General features: G+C 39.9%; 1 protein-coding gene across 1 annotated transcript; it reads left to right on the top strand.

The window, feature by feature from the left end:
- The first annotated feature begins 1,514 nt into the window (after window positions 1-1,514).
- mazb (MYC-associated zinc finger protein b (purine-binding transcription factor)) lies at window positions 1,515-11,859 on the top strand. Its single transcript, XM_032573797.1, has 7 exons — window positions 1,515-2,573; window positions 2,749-2,899; window positions 3,797-4,233; window positions 5,886-6,133; window positions 6,212-6,275; window positions 8,544-8,715; window positions 9,886-11,859. Exons 1-7 carry the CDS (start codon window positions 2,541-2,543, stop codon window positions 10,230-10,232), a joined length of 1,452 nt encoding a protein of 483 aa, XP_032429688.1. The 5' UTR covers window positions 1,515-2,540; the 3' UTR covers window positions 10,233-11,859.
- The last annotated feature ends 1,721 nt before the right edge of the window (window positions 11,860-13,580 follow it).

The raw sequence follows: 13,580 nt of genomic DNA on the forward strand, positions 1-13,580 counted from the left end.
ACAGCTATTCAGAAAATAGCTCATTTTATAGCAAGTAATATTTGAATTAATATCAATATGTTAAGCTTTGTAGATTTACATTTTAACAGTGAGAGAAACATTTTCTTTTTGCACATTTTGGTTTGGATCCTGGGCGAAGGTGTGCGGATTAATCCAAAATTTTTATATCGATTTAAAGTTTTGATAATATTCCAAGTTGGTATCAGTATTGGATTGATACTACCATCATGGTAAGATTTATATTTTTGTTTTAGATTACCTATTAAAATATTTCATTTTTGTATTGTAGTGTCTTAACTAACTCACAAATTTTACTTTGATTTGTGCTCAAATTATTTTTTTTACACGGAGGAAAAAAAGAACATAAATTTGTTCTGTTCAATAATATCGATACCAAATCTGTATCGGATTGATAACATGGTAAGATTGATACTTTAGTTTCAGATTCCCTTATAAAATTTGATCTTATTTTGTCGTAGTTTCAACTCTACCTCAAACAAGATTTTGTTTTAATTTTCTGAAATAAGACTTTATTTAGGAAAAAACACACAAATTTGTTAAATTCTGTTTGTTTATGATGTTAATGTTGTTAAAGTATTTTGCGGATAGCTATGAACCTTGTTTGGATTCTGCGGTTTTAGCAATATAATGCAAAAGTAAAAGCAAAAAACATCTAAATGTCTGAAGTTTAAAATATAAAAACATATGGGTATGTGTGATAGGGGCCCTGTATTTTGTATCGCACACCTCCAGTTTATTTATTTATTTTTAACATTATGCTAATATGTTAAAATATTTTGTAGACACCTATAAACTTTATCCAAATTGTGTCCTATGTTTTAACAAAATAATTCAAAGAAAAACCCACAACGGCACCAAAAGGTCAGAAATCTGATGATATATCAAACTTAAATAATAATAACCATCGATATTGGCTTTGTATTTACTTAGCATTGGATTGATACCAAAATATGCAGTATCACACACCTCTAGTTTATTATGTTAAGATATTAAAGTATTTTGTAGACACCTACAAACTTAATCCAAATTATGTTCTAGGTTTTAACAAAATAATTGAACGGAAAAAACACAGAAACACCTAAAGGTCAGGAATTCAATAATAAAAGTATTTATTATCTGCGACATTAACCCTGCATTTACATGGTATCAGATTGATACCAAAATATGTAGCATTGCACCGCCAGATTGTGCAGCGATTTTCTTTCGAGGCACTCCATACGGGTTGCCCCTCTGGGTGGAGAGCCGAGTTTAAACCGTTGGTAATATAAAAATGACATTCTGTTAATACTTTCTGGGGGTTTTTAGCTGTAAAACTACAGTTTTTAACCCCTGTGCTCTTATTATTTTCCATTATAGATATTTTTGTTGTGTTTTCTCTCCTGAGCTGCTATTGTGCTGCAACAAGAGTCTGACATCATTATTACAGAGCAACTGGGAGGATCTGTGCGCACTGCCCTTTAAAATGTGTCCGTCATCCCTCGGCTAATGGAAAGTCACTCTGCTTGTTTTCCCCGTTGCAGATTTGCTCGGTCTAGCTAGCCAGAGAGGTGGGGGGAGGAGAGAGCCTTTTCCGTCGGCCGACAATCCAGGAAGGAAGAGGAGAGGACAACGAGGACGGAAATAACATGCGCGGGGAGGAGGAGGGGGTGTCCAAAAAGGAAACTCTACCCCTTTAAGAGCAAGTGGGACATAGCGGTGCGAGAAAAAGGAGAGGAGGGGGAGAAGAAAGAGGAATTAAAAAAGAAAAGGAAGAAAGAGACAGGGAGGGCGGAGGGAGAGCGGGCGATAAAAAAAGAAAGATGACATCCTCGCAGCTGAACGGCCGAGGTGGAGCGGTAGGCTGCGGCCCGGCGAGAGCGCCGCTCGCCGGGGTCAGGGCTTGAATCCAGCAGCGAGGCTTCGACAGACACCCGACCGGCCTACCGCGGCTTCGGAAATCGGAAAAAAATAGACTCATAAATCAGAAAAAAAAGCAAAGCATGACCTGCTGTTTTGACAGATATTACAACTCATATTCGTCCTCTTGCGTGAAAAACAGCATTTATTTCACTGTTTTGTGCGCGGCGCTAAAGAGTAAAACTGCAACGGCTCGGTTATCAGTATTATTACTATTTTTGGTTGTTTTAAGGCAACTCCTGTGGGCTGATTTCTGCGTGTTTATCGAGGTTTGGGGTCATTTTTGTGTTTGTTAACTATTAAAGTTTAAAACAGGAGGCAAGCAGGCCGTTACTGGACTGGGCCTGCTCCACCTCTGCAGCCTGCGTTAGTCCCAACAGCTGCGTGCGTCTCAACCCACAGCTCTACCTCAATGAGAAAACCAGATTTCAGCACACGGCTTTGGCTTTGTTCGCGCTTTACGACAGAACCGGGGAGCCCATCGCTCCCGCTGCGGGCCGGGCCTCCGTCCGCGTCCCGATCGCCACCGGAGGGGCCGATCCGAGCCATGCAAAGGCGGCTCCCCACGACCTCAACCTCAACCAAGAGCTGACTTCATAATCTCCACCGCTGTCTGGCGCAAAATGGATACCGCTTGGAGCAATTTTCTCTTCCAGGTAGGCTTTTTGCGGGCCTGTGTTGCGTTTTCTCCCCCTGCTGCTTCCACGCCACACACGCAGGCCCTGTCTGTGTCATCCCAGCCTCGCTCACATCTTTTTGTTACTACCTCTGCAAGATAAATGATGTGACTTGTGTTTACATTTGGTGATGGCCTTCTCCTTGCTCCTCCAGAGTACTCCCACCCAAAACCAAGTGGAGGGGAGCCTCCAATCAGAGCTCATGCAAGTGCATACGAGTTCTCCCCAGACCCCACCCACAGAGCACATAGCGCAGCCTCCTTCCACTGTGGACACCACGGCTCTGAGTGAGGAACCCCTGCCTGGTGAGAGACACGGCAGCTCAGCCACACCTGAGTGGGTTCAGGCGGATAAACAACCTGAAGACAGCCGGAGAGGGAGGGAGGGAGGGTTGCTCAAAACACTTTGACAATTTGAGCTGGGTGCCTTTTATTATGATAGAAATGTGAAGATGTAATTGGGACTGTAATTAATGATTATTTTAGGAATTGATTAATCGTTTATTCAGGCGATTAATCGATTAAAAATGGCGCATTCTATAGATATTTAATTAACCACTTGTGCATTTTTATAGAATCTTATTTTAATTGCAGTTCAGTCTGTGGTGTGGCATTAAATGGTTTATTTAGGGATGATAACAATTATTTTAGTAATCAATTAATTATTCTGACAATTAATTGATTTAAAATGGCACATGCCATGGATTTTTCATTTAACCACTTAAGCATTTTTTCACAATAATTCAAATTTATTTTATTTTCTAAAGTAACTTAAATTAAACATCTGAACCGGGTGAAACTAAAACAAGCCACGTGAGTAGTTTAGGCCATTTTTATCTTAAAAGCAAAATGCATATAGTTTTTGTAGAGTTTTGGTTTATTTACTGCTCTGAGTACGTTGGGTTGTAATACAGTTTGGTTCTTGAAATATGACTATTCTCATATTATTTAGACTTTATCCTTGTACGAGCTTATTCTTGTAATTTTATCTTGTAATTTATTCTCACAAATTTATTTATTTTTTCTTAGTATGTCCCCAATACTCCGTTGTAGTTTTCTGTTTCAGGTAGAAAATGCAGCAGCATTGCTTCAAAAATTACACAAAATTCAGAATTAGGTCTTTCAGTGGTGAACTTCACCTGAAAGGCTGCGACAGACCCTGAGTTTCTCTTCTTCTTCTTCTCTTCCCCCTGGTTCCACCAGAGCCGGTGAAGCCAGCGCCTCGGCCGGCTCGCGTGCAACACATCTGTGCCATCTGCAACAAGCAGTTCAAGAACAACTACAACCTGCGGCGGCACCAGTCGGTCCACACTGGGGTACGCATGAAGGACAGGGCCAGAGTGCAGGCGGAGGGAGCAAAGGAGGGAGCCGCCGGCCAGGTGGTGGCGGCGGCAGCGGCCCCGCCGGCCATGGCGGTGGGGGCCGGAGGGAGGGCGGAGAGGCCCACTGTTCCCCTCTCCCTGCTGCACCTCTCCGTGCCTCCCCCTCTCGCCCCTCCCGGCGTGCTGGCGGGCGTCCAGCAGCCTCCCCTGGGCGGTCAGGATGGCGAAGGGGTTGCCATGCCAAACGTCATGGCTACTGTTAACCCTCATGCTCCGCCTCCTGCTGCTGTCGTCATGGCCACAGGGGCGACAGTACAGGTGGGTCAGGGCCTTGTGAGAGACGGTTGTCGTCAACCCCCGAGCCTTCGAGAGTGTTGTTTCTTAAGCTGCCTTCGTCACGACGATCTTTGAATTCGTCTCCTGTGTTTGATTTCGGGAGAAATCCCTGAGCGCTGATTGGTTGAGGGGCGATTTCAGTCCCCTGTTTAAGAAACAGTTCGCTCGAAGTAGGGCTGGGCGATATGGCTTACAAATAAAACCTCCTAAAGAATGGAAGAAAAGTAAGATTTGTTTTCATGCCAGAGACGATTTTAACTTTTCTTTTCTAAAAACTTAAGTGGAAAATAGAAAATATTTTCAAAAGGTGGCTTTTATTTCAGTCATCCCTTCTGTAAGTTGTATTAAGGAGCATCAGGGCCAGGCTACAAAAATGTTTGTTTAAAGGTGACCTATTTTACAAAATTCACCTTTTGCATGTTTTCATACTTCTTCTAAAAGCATTTAAAAAAAGAATACCCAGTTGTCTTTTGGCAAAAAGTTAAAGTTTTCTTGATGTCTGGAAAATGAGCCGTTTCAAAAACATTTGACTGGCACTGCGCCTGTTACCTAGCAACCCGAGCGGCACTCCAGCAAGTTTGTTCAGCTGGTTTTACCGCTGTATTGGCTGTATAATGGCTGCTGGAAAAAACACGTGTTCTGTTGTTGACTTAGCATTCAGAAACCACTTGCTGCATTTTTGTTGGTTGTGCAGGAGGCTCCACTTCTGCTTTTCAAACATGTATGCTTGCATAATTGCGCATCTGTTTGCAGCATTTTCATGCACCAGTGTAAACGTTAAGTTTGGCAGACCTGACCTGACTTAAATCTCATCATCTCAGCAAATGGGTCACCTTTAATTACAAGAATGTAGTCATAATATCAAAATAAAGATGCAATTTTACCAGAAAAAAAAAAACATTTTAAAATTACTATAAGTCATTTTGAGAAAACTCTTCTAGTAATCAAGATCTGATGTAAGCTGGTCAGTTCATATCGTTTTCTTTAAAACAGGCACAGTTGTTTGCTCAAACCTGTCAAAGTTCTGCCAACCAAAATGATTTATGTTAAGTATATCCATCAAATGTTACAAATTATAACTCTACAAGATGCTCAATATTCCTCATTTTATTTTGTGTTGGAGTTCTCATAAAATTACTACTTTATTCTCCTAATATTAAGACTTTATTCTCCTAATATTGTGAGGTTTCAACTTTATTGTCGTACAATTTTATTCTCATATCACTGACTTTATTCCTGTGATTAAAAAAAACAAAAAAACTTAGCCTGGCCCTAATATTCCATTTTAGAGTTGACCTGAATTCAAAGTCTAAACATATACAAGTGCATTGATGAGAAAAAAAATCCAGATTTTTTAAAAATTTAATTTTCAGAAAAATAAAAATTGATGGATCGCCCAGCCTTAGCTCGAAGCCCCACTCCCCCACGCTCCCCTGCATGTTCTCTGTAACACAAACCAGAATTAAAGACGAGCCAGAAGTAATTCTTTGCAACTGCGATCATCAGATCATTTATCTAACTGGCTGATTATCTGTGTTTGCATGGTTTCATCATCAAATATTACAAATTCTCTTCCAGTTTGTGGAGAAAAGACTTCAGACCTAAACTCTGTAGCTTGTTTGTTTTTCTCTCAGCGGCCCGCCAATCCCAACCCCAACCCCGTGAAGAAGAACCACGCCTGCGAGACGTGCGGGAAGGCCTTCCGGGACGTCTATCACCTCAACCGGCACCGGCTGTCCCACTCGGACGAGAAGCCCTTCTCCTGCCCCATCTGCCAGCAGCGCTTCAAGAGGAAGGACCGCATGAGCCACCATGTGCGCTCCCACCAGGGCGGCGTGGAGAAACCCTACATCTGCCCTCACTGCGGCAAGGCTTTCTCCAGGTGATGCTGCGCTGCAGCCACACGCCGTGGCCACGCCCCTTTCCTGCTCTAACTTGTCTCTCTTATGTCCTTCTGCAGGCCTGACCATCTCAACAGTCACGTCAGGCAGGTGCACTCCTCAGAAAGACCCTTCAAGTGTCCGGTATGTATAATTTTTTTCTTTTTCGCAGTTTTTTTTTTATTCTTAAGGTGCATTCACACACCAGTCCTGTTTAGTCCAACTCCAGCTTGCTTGACTAGAAAGTCCGGTTCGTTTGGGGAGATGTAAATGCACAGTCGAACTTTGATGCAGACAAAACAACTCAATTTCTTTTCTGGGGCCTCATGCATAAAGCGTGCTGCGCACAAAAAATGTGCAGCTCCATATTTTACGCACAAGTCGGCATGTATAAAAATTTACTCTGCGTCAAAGTTTGTGTAAATAAACGCACACTTTTTCGCTGGCGTGAAAATATGCGGCAGCCACGCAAACTTTATCTGTGGACAATATCAAACTACAAAGCTACAAAATACAAAATACTCTAAATACACTGAAATGTGACGACATTCAGTTATTTAGACCAAGAAGCATTAAACCCGATGTTTTTCATGATTTTAATATTTTATTTTTTAAACGTAAACGATGAAACTGAACCACATTTTTCCTCAGACAATAAGCTAACACGCACACAAAATAAAGAAATTTAAAATAAAAGGATGTGAAAACCTCACTCGTATGTAAATAGTACTTTTTCTAAATGTTTGTCTCATAAAGATGTAACGCATTGGTCCGTGCGTCGAAGCGCATGAAATGCATCTGTGGGGTCATTTCATTCTCACTAAAATTGGATCAGCAGATTAAATCAAACCTGCTGATTAAAAATAATCAACAGGTTTGATTATTTTTAAGGTGATCAAGGTGTGTATGCAGTCACACGTATATAAGTAGCTGCGCGAAGGTGAGCCGCGTAAGTGTGGAGCTTTGGCTCTGATGGAGCGTTTATTCAGAGATCATATTGATCAGCTGGGAAATGTTGATGATGGTTTATGAACGTTTAGATTGCTCAGACGGATCATCCTGGAGCTCTGAGCAGAACTTATAGAGCCGTGCGGTACCGGTACCGGTCCAGCTGCAATCATCCTTCAGTCCAGCCGCCCGCTTTGTGAATGCGCCTTATGGACATAAAGCATCTAGTATTTAGAACAAACGTCCACATTCCCACTGAAAGGACTCTCTGACACACTGTCTTTAAATCCTGCTGCTGTTCAAACAGGCATTTATTTGCAGGATCTCTTTATTTATTTGGATTTTTTTTTTCTCTAAAATGTATTTTTATTTTTGTGAGATGACCTTATGTGTCCTCAAGGCACCTTTTAAATAAAATATATAATTATTATTATTATAAATACTTATACTGCTTCGAACAAGGACGTTGCCATGGTTACTGCTTCACGTTGTGGCAGACTTCCGGGTATTTATACTAATTTACATATGTATTTATGGAGGCGACAGGGACCAGCAGCTGCTCTATTTCCCGCAAATTGGGATTTATAAAGGAAATGTGTGCAGCTGTGTGCACACGGCTTTATGCATCCGATTTTTTTTGTGCGCTGCACTTTTCTAAATTTTACCATACGCCAAGTTTTAGTGTGAAAACTGCGCACTCTTATGTATGAGGCCCCTGATTATTAAGATTTTTTGATGGGTAATTTTGTTTACAGATACTTCATAATCCATTTTTTTATGTTGCCGTTTGGTTTTCTTTTTGTTTTTGGTTGTTTTGTTTTATTTTAGGTATTTAAAGTGTTAAGTGCTGTGTACACTGTGTGAGAGGGCGAATTATAGCATTATTATGTCATATCAATATATTACTTTAACATTTCTCAAAATGACAATATTATTAGTTATCACAATCATTTTTGGGACAGTATATCTTCCTGTAAATTTAGTTATTGTGACAGGCATATATATATATATATATGAACACCAAGCGGACTAGAGACTGCTCAAAAAGCAAGAAGCGGACTACAGTGCAGGGAATTCTGGGTAAATGCAACCAAAACAAATGCGCAGGTGTAGCGCTAGCCTAGCAGGAGAAATAGAAAATAAATCCTACAACTCCTAAAATCTGATGCTAATCCATTTACATTTTTCAAAGAAGAGCGTTGCTCTCATGTCTTTGGATGTTTTTATGTTGTTTCCTTCAGTGGTTCTTGGTGCAGCGACACCATAGGCGAGGAGGGGAACAGGATTTTCAAAGAGTTTGGTTAATTTGACACATTGCAGTTAGAGAACCAGAAGAGCTGAAAATGTAATAAATGTTCAATTTTGGTCTCCAATCAAACCAAATCTATCAGGTGTGAATGGAGCCTAAAATGCCAAGGTGTTCTGATTTTTACCAACGATGCTTCTTCCCTCATCTGTCTGCAGACCTGTGAGTCGTGTTTTGCCACCAAGGATCGCCTGCGAGCCCACATGATCCGCCACGAGGAGAAAGTGCCGTGCCACATCTGCGGGAAGCTCCTGTCCGCCGCGTACATCACCGATCACATGAGGGTGCACAACCAGTCGCAGCACCACGTCTGCCACCTCTGTAACCGCAGTGAGTGCACACGCTTTTTACCATGAGTTTTATTAAAAGTGTCTGATGAAGGCATAAACTTTAAAGTTCATCAATCTAAAGTGGAAATTTCTGAGTTTCAAAACTTGACAAATTTTGACTTTTGAAACTGATAATTTCTAAGATTAATCTAAAAATTTCTTTTGAAACTCAGAAATTTCCTAGTTTTTTGGGGCTGGATTATTAGGACAGCAAGACAAGTAATGATGCTGGTCAGTTGATGGACAAAAGGAGAAGTAAATTTCCATCAAAAGAACTCTTGGAAATTTCTGACTTTCAAAGGTTGAACGTTTTTGACCTTTGAAACTCTAAAAGTTGGCAATTTTAGAAACATTTAAAAAATTTTAAACGTCAAAAATGTCCAGGTTTTTTCTAGAAATTTTCTGAATTTCAAAACTTCTCAGGTTTTTTTTCACAGCAAATGTTAAACTTTTCAAGCTAAGAAATTGCCTTGTTTTTTTCTAGAAAACTTCTGAGTTTTTTTTCTAGCAAAGTTTAGATTTTTTTTCTAGAAAATATTCTCCCTTTTTCCACCATCTGCAATGGTCCTAATACACCGTCGTAAAATTCTGACCTCAAATTGATCTAAAAAATTTTTATTTTTTTTTCTGGGTGTGTGAAAATGTACTCTCTTTTTCTATGTACTTTGGCACTAATACACCATTTCTGTAAACAGTTAGTTTAGAAAAGTACCTGTGTTCTGTCAGATCGTCATGCGCTTAGCACAAACTGATGGCTGTATCTGTCAGACAAGTAAACGCTGTCATTACCACATGATTTTATTTAATCCGCAACATAGAATCATGAAGTAGATTGTCATACACTTTGTTATTAACGGCCGTATGACATCCTGAGTCAGCGGTTAACTAGTCAGACCGTCATCAAGCAACAGGAAGGTGAGTTTTACACGGGAGTGTGTTGTAGTTCACTGCAGCTGCAGCTATACCCTGCTTTAAAAACACTTTGAAACCACAACAATGCATGTATATCTATCTAGTTATCATTGAAAATAATTTATTGACTTATTTGAGTTGTCAGTTCCTCCTCTGAAGGTTGGACTTCTTAATGCGCATGTGCAGACATGCGTACTCACTGCATGTGTGCTATTCTGACAGCGTATGATGATCTGATAAAACACCTGCTCTCCACCAGGCTTCACCACGCTGACGTATCTCCGCGTCCACGCCCAGAAGCACCACGGCCAGGAGTGGAAGGAGAGCCCCGGCGGCTTCGGCGGCACGGCTTCGGGCGGCGTCCTCGTCTGCCACCTGTGCGGCGTCCAGTGTAAGACACCTACCCAGCTCCAGGGCCACATGGGAACCCACAGCACCAGCCAGGCCGCACCGACCCCCGTCACCTCCAACCTGGCCGCCAGCAGCTCCGTCTCCCTTAGCAACATGGTGACGGCGGCGCCCACCGTGTACGTCACCGGGAACACGGTGGTGGACCTGCTCGTCACGGACTGCTCTAGCATCGCCGCGCCGCAGTCCCACAGTTAGCAGGATTGGTCTGAAGCGAGTCCCAGGACGGTTACTTGTTGATTCTGATCCGGTTTAATGTTTTATTTTCCGTTTTTATTCAAATAGGTATGTCTGCAGAAGAAGTTGGCGTTTCCAAAGAATGACGTTTCACAAGAGCCACACCTGATTAGACAAGCAAAAAATAAGGACCACGCCTGATTGGATGAACAAAATCAAGCCAAAAATGATTGGTCACGCATGTCAAAGTAGCCGTTTTTCAAGAACCAAGACGAAATTAACGCCCGTCATTCGACATTTTTATTAAAATCGTTAGCTAACTTGTCCCGTATCGGATTGTCATTTATTTAGTCAGTTTCACGACCTTGCTGTTGTAACCGAGGTAGAAGACTTATTAAGCACTTACATGGTGATGGTGTTAGCCGGTCGGACATTAGCGGCGTCTCCATAACTTCTCCTCCAGCCTTCTTTTACCTGTGAACCTCCGGTTACATTTCAAAATAAAAGCATCAACATAAATCACGTTTTAATAACAAAACGACTTTGATTTTTTTTAAAGAGATATCAGTTAGGAGGGCTAAATGTTGACTAAATGCAAAATTTGCCTTTACATTAAAAATCTAAATAGTTTTTGTTACTGAAATAATGTGAAACTGACATAAGTAGCTAAAAACAAATAAATAAAAATAAAATTATCATTCAAAAAATAATGTTACTTAAACTGGCCTTGAGACCTTCTTCACCTTCTTATCTTCTTGTTCAACTTTTAAAGCAGTCACCACAGATGAATTATTTCAGCATGGATCTGAAAGACTTCTGTTACTGGACCAAGCCAATCAGTGTTTGCTCTGTAGAAACACCTATTTCTTTAGAAACGCCTGCTTTGAGTCTGCAGAGAATCCCCCCTCTCTTTTTATTAGCACTTAAGGGTTAGAGGTGAAATCTTTGAGAGAAAAAACATCTAAAAAGTTTTGCTGCAGAGCTGGAGCATCAAAGAAGACATCTTGGATGCAGCTGCAGCACGTTCACCGACACTAATGACAAACATGGATTTGCTGTCCAAATATTTCTGAATGAAGACTCTAATGAAAGCGTGGTTCTCCCTCTCCACCCTTAAACCCCCTTCTTTTTTTGGCATTGGCTGCTGTCTACTGTACCAAGTACTGTAAATCTCACACCAGCTCTGATCTTACCTCCATGTTAGCAACTACCGAGAATACTGAAAATCCAAAACGGTTTGTGTCGAGACGTTTCGGTGGGGAGGAAACAAGAGAAACGTTAGAAAGGAAGTTGTGCGTTTGCGTGTGTGTAAGTTTGAGCTCCTCTCGCATGTTTGTAGTTTTATTTCACAAGATGGAGATGAAAATTAGGTTTTAACGTTAGCTAAATGTCTTTTGTGGAGGTTATCAGGAAAGAAGATTCATCTGCAGGGGATGAGTCTTCTGTTTCCTAAAGGTACAGAAATAATAAAAAAAATATATAGTTGTTATTCAGGAGCATCAAGCACCTTAAAGCTGTCGGACTCGGTAAGGACGGAGGTTTGAGTTTTCTCGGATTGTTTTGCTCTGAGTCTTCCTCTCTGGGTCTGGCCTTCACAGGAAAAAAAAACAAACTGCTAATCAGCACTACGGCTTCTGAACTACCTTTTTGCATGAAAACAAAATAAACCAAGCAAGCTCGGCCATGTTTATTGTTAGAAAACTGTCATGACGAGAATAAAATTTAGCAGTTCCACTAAGTTAGTTAGCCGTAGACGATAATATTTATGAAAAAGTTGATTTTACTCTGAATTTTTCACATAGATTGCCATTCATTTGATTGCAGCTGTCATTGCCATAGTCCTTTTTTATTTTATTTTTTCTCTGTGTTCCAGTCCAATGGGTGAAACTTTTTTTTTTTTTAGATTTAGTCTTTTAACTTTCTGCATAGCACTTGTTTTCTGCGTCAGTCGTGTAATGAACGGTCAGTTGTCATGTTGCGTGGAAAGGGCTTAAAAAGTCACTTTAAGTCGAGGGAAAAAAGGACTTTAACAGTCGATGAGTGCAGTTTGTTTTGTGTTCATTTCTTACCTTGAAATCTGTAGTTGTTTCTTTCTTTGAAAATGTGTTTTACCTGTTGAGAAACATAGTGATTTATTGCAAATTAATTTTAGTTTTTCTCCATTACACTAAAAAAAATAATAATGATGATACCTCTACTTTAGGCTTCTGTACAGCTCTTGTGATACATCTTTAATGCCTTATCGTACTCAACTGCATTTTAATTCTTTTATGACAAAATATTTCAAATCTTAGTCATGGATTCATTAAGAATATTAAGGGGATGTATTTATATTTATATTTTTATATTTCTCAACAGTATGCATGTCTAAAAAGTTGTTAGAGCAAAAAAAATCGATACTTATTACAGTCATTGTTTTTTTGTTTTTTTTTGTAGATCAAGTAGAGATCATGTTATTTTATAATTTGGACAGTTTAAAGTAAAAATATTAAACAAGAATTACTGTTTGAACAGTTTTTTCCCCTGTGTTGTTGGTTAGATGCAGTGACCCAAAGGTGATTTTAATAAGAAACACAAACTACCTTTACAGGGAAAACATCAAAAATTGTCCATCAATTTCAAACATCGCTTTATATAGCGAGAATAAAGCAATTAGGATTGAGTGTGATGAATTGATAATTGAAACAACTACTTTACTAATCAATTAACTGGAGTGTACAGACTCAAAACTGTACAAATAATATAAAGAGTCTTAATTTAGAATGAAAAACAAAACGTGTCTGTTAACTTGTTGTACCCAAAAGTCTTTGAGTGGGATAGATTTAGCTTTATTTGGCTCAAATTTTGATAAAAGATAAAAATAAACCATTATGTACCGTTTGCCATCCTGTTATTGATCGGTTATTTGAAATAATAACCAACCGATCAGCCTGCAACAGTATTAATGTCAAGCTGAGCAGAAATGGTTGAGCTTCAAACAGTTTCAGGTCCGTTGTTGGCAGATAATAGAAGTGCTTTTTAGCTGAACATGCAAGCTTTGCTACAAATGATCAATCAACCAATAATGTTTATTTGTATAGCACATTTGAGCAACAAGGCAGTTCAAAGTACTTTACATCATAAAAACACAAAAATTCAAAGTCATAACAAACAATTGAGAAAATGAGTAAATATTAGATTTTACCAAGTTTCATCATTAAGCATCAAAATGTTGGTCAGTGTTTCATTTATTATGGTTAAAAAACAACTCTTAGACAGGTGGGATTTAGTCTAGATTTAACTCAGTGTTTCAGCTGTTTTGCAGTTTTCTGGAAGTTTGTTCCAGACAAGTGTACACTTAAGGAATAATATACTTAATCGTTTTTGCAT

The sequence above is a fragment of the Xiphophorus hellerii genome, chromosome 10 (genome assembly GCF_003331165.1).
Source record: "Xiphophorus hellerii strain 12219 chromosome 10, Xiphophorus_hellerii-4.1, whole genome shotgun sequence".
Lineage (NCBI taxonomy): Eukaryota > Metazoa > Chordata > Actinopteri > Cyprinodontiformes > Poeciliidae > Xiphophorus > Xiphophorus hellerii.

Excerpts from the sequence above, each read along its gene's own strand:
- mazb (XM_032573797.1), top strand. The coding sequence starts at position 2,541 with ATGGATACCGCTTGGAGCAATTTTCTCTTCCAG. Across the intron at positions 6,134-6,211 it reads TGCGGCAAGGCTTTCTCCAG|GCCTGACCATCTCAACAGTC; the intron begins GTGATGCTGCGC and ends GTCCTTCTGCAG. Across the intron at positions 8,716-9,885 it reads CTGCCACCTCTGTAACCGCA|GCTTCACCACGCTGACGTAT; the intron begins GTGAGTGCACAC and ends GCTCTCCACCAG.